The sequence below is a fragment of the Sinocyclocheilus rhinocerous genome, unplaced genomic scaffold (assembly GCF_001515625.1).
Source record: "Sinocyclocheilus rhinocerous isolate Xijiao unplaced genomic scaffold, SAMN03320098_v1.1 scaffold2870, whole genome shotgun sequence".
Taxonomy (NCBI): Eukaryota; Metazoa; Chordata; class Actinopteri; order Cypriniformes; family Cyprinidae; genus Sinocyclocheilus; species Sinocyclocheilus rhinocerous.
Window position 1 is genome coordinate 176065 of NW_015627340.1, and position 6499 is coordinate 182563.

The 6499-nt window shown below is 32.9% G+C and overlaps 1 protein-coding gene across 1 annotated transcript in view; it reads right to left on the reverse strand.

Annotated features, from left to right (window-relative positions):
• Window positions 1-5368: 5368 nt before the first annotated feature.
• Window positions 5369-6499, reverse strand: part of LOC107727066 (acid-sensing ion channel 1-like) — a 59766-nt gene continuing 58635 nt past the window's right edge. Inside the window, exon 3 of the mRNA XM_016536834.1 lies at window positions 5369-5434. Within this exon, the coding sequence (XP_016392320.1) occupies window positions 5369-5434 (66 nt within the window). The remainder of the gene's footprint in view (window positions 5435-6499) is intronic.

Below are 6499 nucleotides of genomic sequence, written 5' to 3' on the forward strand. Positions count from 1 at the left end.
ACATAACATTTAAGTCATAAATTATAATACATAATACTAATGCAAAATATAAAATATTTTATACATTGTTATAAATACATTTTTTAAAATGTAATATACAAAATGCTACATTAATTAAAAAAAAAAAAACGTTTGCCCTTTATATAGCTTCAATGTAGTTATAAAGTATACAAATTAATAAAATGTTATGTGTAAAAATATACATTTAAATCAGATAATACTACACAGATATTAAAAAATACATGTAAATGAGTAAAATATTTTAGACATTTTTTATAATCCATGAAATATTCTTATAGTTTACATAATAAAATATTACATATTATAAAAATTACAACATACAATATTTTCCTTTATATATCATCAATGTAGTTATACTTTGTTACTACCTTTTGGTGCAGCTAAAAAAATGATTGCTAAAAGCTGAAACTTACACTAAATATGAATGACAAAACAAACAAACAAACAATACATAAATAAAAATAAATAAAAAAAGATCGAATTGAAATTTAGAAAACTAAATGAATAATTCAGTGACTGAATGAAACAAATCGCTGATTGATGAATCAAATCAAAAATGATTTGAATCAAATTAACTATCTGCAAATCAAATAAATGATTCAAGAATCAAGTCAAATAATTTATTTATAAAACCCACAAACTTAATGAACTGATTCCCGCAAATGATTCAGATTTCCCATAGTCAACAATAATTTTTTTAGGAAACGTGTTTGATTAAATGAAATTACATTTAGAAAATGAAAAGAACGAATGAGTGAATCATTTATTTGATTTGAAAATGTACTTGATTCATTCGTTTTATTTGAAAATCATTAACTTGATTCAAGTCATTCAAATTATTTCTGTAAACGACCCACAAACTGGATGAACTGATTCTCTAAAATGAATCAGATTTCTCAAAACTGGTCGACACGAACATTTTAGGAAAGCGTGTATGATAATCAATTTGTTGCGGTACATTCAAGCTCAAGGGTCACTTTTTCACCTTTGCCATTGCAGGGAAGAAAACGAACAAATTGCAATCAAGCATCATGTGCATCCATCTATTAAATCAGTGGTTCCCAGCCCTGATCCTGGAGGCACCCCAACAATGCATGTCAACACTGCAAACACACCTGATTCAGGTCATCGGCTCATTAGTAGAGACTCCAAGAGCTGAAACTGGTGTGTCAGAGAAAGAAGACATGCAAAATGTGCAGTGTTGGGGTGCCTCCAGGATCAGGGTTGGGAACCACTGTATTAAATAAATAGAACTAGTGAAAAAACAAATCTGGTCCTCAGAAGCTTAAAATAGTCCAGCATATTGAACGGACTGTACTTCTGGCCCCCGTGGTCTTGTTTTCATCTCCTCAAATTAAATACGTCGTCTACTTCCACTCGGGTCGCTGAAGTCTTTCTTGTTGGCGTTTGATAACGTGAGGCACAGATGGCGATACAAGTATGCAATATGAGCGGTGAGGCCTCTGTCTAGACCTCTATTCCCGCACGGAGCGTCATCCCTGCACATTCCTCAATGCTTAAAAAGCAATAAGCCACGGCCACAGTCCTTCAGATGAGAGTAATTGTACAGGGATCCAACAGCGAGCGCGTAAGCGAGAGTTGAGGATGGGTAAAAATAGCTCGAAACTGGAAATGAAGATGTATCTCTAGCAGCTGAAGAAGTGCGGGCCGCTCATAACCCCTCGGAGCCGCTGCCGCGTGTAATCCGCTTGTTTGGAGAATATGAGGTTATTGAACAGAGCTTTGACTTCTCGGGCCTTTGAACGAGGACTCGGGTATTGCTCTTGTTGGGAAATGAAAAAGGACCTTGCGAGGGTTTAGATGAGCTCTTGAACGGAGATCTGGGATATCAGATGCAAAATACAGAGAAAACCAAATCCAAATAGACTACAGGCCAAATGTTTGGAATAACAACACCTTTTTTCAAAATTTTCAAGTCTCTTCAGCTCACCAAGTCTTCATTTTTTTGATCAAATATACATTACATTTTGAAAAATGATTAACATTTAAAAGAACTGTTTTCTATGTTAACATTTGAAAAGGTAATTTATTACTTTGATGCAATTTTCAGCATCATTACGCCAGTCTTCAGTGTCACATGATCCAGAAATCATTCTAATATGCTGATTTGCTGCTCAAGAAACATCATTATTATTTTCAGTGTTGGAAAGAGTTGTGCTGCTTCATATTTTTCTGAAAACCATATTACAAAGCATCCTTGAATAAAAGTCGTATTTGTTTTCTTTTGTTAACTTTAATATGAAGCAGCACAAATGTTTTCAACATTGATAATCAGAAATGTTTCTTGAGCAGCAAATCAGTCTTCAGTGTCACATGATCATCAGAAATCATTCTAATATGCTGAAGTAAAAATACATTACAATAGAAAATATTTTTAAATGGTAATAATATTGCTGTTTTAACTGTATTTATCAAATGAATGCAGCCTTGGTGAGCATATAGACTTAAAGATTTTTTTTCTTTTATTATTGATGCAACATTAACGAAAGGAATGTTTGTTTTATTTACTTATCTAATAATAATAATAATAATAATAAATATTTTTCCCATTTCCTTTGAATGTAGGGTGTGGGTAATTGGTTTTATATTATATTATAAATTATTATAAATTATATTTTCACTTGGTGGGTTTAATTGAGACAATCTGTGATTTAAATAAATAAATAAAATATTTTTTTATTTTTTTAAAAGCTATAATAGGATCTCAGTGATGCAAATATAACACAGCAGACTAGTTTTTATGAGTTGTTTATAGAAACTGGCTCCTGGTTTGATTATCCTAGAATGGCTCTGCTTTGCTTCAGGCCTCTTGACATTTTTACGGTTAGAGACTACCGCTGTACAACAAAACGCCAGATTCCCACACGAGAACCGGATATTGTCAGTGTTTAAACGTGGAATTGCTTGTTCAGCCTGAAGTGACATCAAAATCCCATTTAGAGAGGTCAAAGGTCACGGGACCGGGATCTAAAAGAGCTCTGATGCCGTTCACGGCATTGTTTGGTTTTAGTGTTTTTGTATACGAAACCGAGAAAACAGAACAACAGAAAACAAACAGACCTGCATTTATTGGCGGTCGAGTGAGGTGCGTCCCCTCAATGAAGTGTAATTGTCCCTGAGTGACTAGAAACTGTTCTTTCCATTTGATCCTTTCGAGACGCGCCGTGTCTTAGACTCTCATCGCTGCCTGAACGGCTGTAATTATGGTCGGCTCTGATAATTGTGTCCGAACTGACATCCGGCCCGTCTCACCCACAAATCAAATGACATTTCTACACATAAACCGCCAGAACATGTGAACCGAAGACGAGCTGCGGCAAAACTAAAAGACGTTCAAACGTGTAAATCTTACACGATTTACTTCCATAATGTGACATCGGTATTAGAGGAAATAGTTGATTTTTATGTTTCTTTCTAACGTTACATTTTCCAAGCTTCAGAACCCTGAACAAGGTTGTCCGTATATACGACTGGTCAAAAGTTTGGAATAAGTTTATTATTATTATTATTAATACAGTTTTAGGAATTTTTTATTTCAGTTTGTTTTTGTAGCACATCAGGTTTATCTAAAAAAATAAATAAATAAAAAATAAACGTTGCCTTGGCAAGTAGCTGAAATAAAATCCACGCTTATGACTTTATTATTTTTTTAGTTAACATTTTTATTTCATGCAAAAAAAAAATGAAAACATTTGTTACCCGAAATAAAATAAAACATTGAGTAACTTTTAAGACTAGTCTTAAGTTGTATATAGAACCAGCCACAGGTTTATCATTATTAACTAAAACTATGAAAAACATTTTTGTTGAATGAAATATGGCTGAAGTGAAAGAAAAATAACCTTACATTTTTTAAGAAAAAGATTGCCATTAATGTGGCGTCAAAAAATAAGTTTAGGTCGAAGTACTAAATTTACTAACTGTAAATAAAACCAAAAGTGAACTACTATTACTACTACTAATAATTATCATAAATTGTAATATAAAAAAAAACTACATGGTCTCATGGCATAAATGTACCTGGGTGCACTTTTTAGCGAGACGCGAAATACGTACCAATAAGCACATATCACTGCAGTTTCCAAAATAAATGAACACTAGAGGCAGTAAAACTCTGACACTTTTTATTCCTTTTCACACAAATTTACAGAGTTTCGATTAATAAAGCGTAATTTTCGCACAATTACTTGAAGAATATCATGTTATGACTTCAAAACAATATTAATATGCTGGGAGATTTGAAAACTGATGCTTTTGAACGTTAGCATCGCACATATCCAGCTTCATATCTATGGGTTTTCATCGACGGTAGGTTTGTTCGGTAGCTCACGGCGTACGGAGACGTACTTGAGAGGCGAGGATCTCCAGCTCGAATCCCGTGGATCCACGGTTCGACAAAGCAGTTCAAATCTGCATATAAGAAAGTTCAAATAGCACGGTTGCATCAACAAATGCTGCCACTCAGTGGACATTTCTCTTTGAAACTGCGTCGAAACGTGCAGTAAGGTACGTAAAAATGGTGTTGCACAAAAAGTGCACAGAGGTACGTATTTTTATGAGACCGGGTTGAAGAAAGAGAAAAGCACAAATCACTACAATAATTTTTTTAAACCAATAGTGAAAATAATATATTACTAGAGCCCATCATAGGTTATAAATACTAAAATAACACTGAATCAAGCAAAACACCTGCCAATGCTGAAGGATTTTTTTTTTCTATTAAAAAAATTTTTTTAGTCCCTATAACAATATTTAGCTGCCTTTTTGAATGCCATATTTGTGCTAAAAAGTGCTAGTTTTGAGATTTAAATCTTAGTGTTCCTCACATTATGGCAGGTAAATGTGAGTATTTCACAGGTGTCTCTGAATGAAGTTCTCAAGATGATCAGTCCGGCCCGGCTGTGAAATTCATCCCAGAAGTTTTCATTTCCCTTTTATGTTTTGATATAATAACTAACACTATTTCTTTCTCCCCCACCACCTTTTTTTCTCAATTATTTCCTCTCTCTGTTTAATCTTTATTTTCTTTGCCCCGTGGGACGCTGCGTTTTGACAGGAAGGAAGGAGCGAAGGCAAGAAATAGATGATGCAGGGGTGTGCGTGCGGCGGGCTGGTGCAATCTACCGTACTTTAATGTAAAAGTCCCACAAGGATTCATCCCAAAGGACACAAGCTGAAAACATACACACACACACGCTCACACAAAGAAGGACTACAGAGAAAGACGATGGAAGCAATGACCAAACTCACACAGACCCAACCCTCAGAGAACAGAAACACATATCCAGACGGCTGATCTAGAACCTTCTGCAGATCACTGACCCCCTCACGGCAAACAAGCAGACGCTTCAGCGTCATCCATCACTGACAAACACACACCACAGCTCTGCTCCTGTGTAGAATAGAATAGAATAGAATTCAAAAATAATGGCTTCTATAAAAGTCTATGCAACAGACTTATCAAAACTATTAAATCTAAAACTATTAAATCATTAGTGAAATGAAATAAAGCTAAAATAAAATAAAGCTAAAATAAAAATAAAATAAAAATAAACTGGCTAATATAGATGTGGTTCTGTTGAAACTGAGAGAATGAAAAAAAAACATCAGTAAGAATGGACTGAAATGTATAAACCAATCAGTAATATTTTGCATCGCAACAGTTTTCCAGCAAAAAAATATTTAAGTTATATTAACTATATGCATTTACAGCTATTACTTTTTACTCTTTTTAAGAAAAGCATTTTAAATTAATATTCTAAAATAAACAATTTAAATTAATAATATTCTAAATTAGAAAACTAATTAAATTAATAATTTAATATTCCGATTTTTTTTATTATTATCTGGGATTATACATAAATGTTATATATAATATATACCTATAAAATACACAATTATGAATATACATAATGTATGTTTTGTAGCACATACTGTAAATACTCTCTTAGTGCCAATCTTATATTAAATGTGGCGATTTGATTTGTCATCAATAATGAATCAATTATAATGCACAAATGTAATTTAAAGAAACAAAATATAATTATTTTAATAGTTTATGTAAAAATACATAATACAAAAATAACTAATTACATTAATTTACTTTTATATTATTTAATTTTTTGTATAGTTTTTTCCCTGTTTCTTTCTGCTATTGCTATTTTTGTGATTTATTATAACAGTACCATATTATTTTCAATTTATACAAGAATTAATTAATGACAGTATTTCCTTCCATTTGTCCTTCAGCTGTTTAAATATAACTCACTCACTCAACTCCGCTCATATCTTTTTTTAGTGCTGTCAAACGATTAATCGTGATTAATCGCATCCAAAATAAAAGTTTTTGTTTGCATAATATATGTGTGTGTTCTAGGGGTCGACCGATATGTGTTTTTCAAGGCCGATGCCGATACCGATTATTACAGATCAAGTAGACCGATAACCGATATTTTGA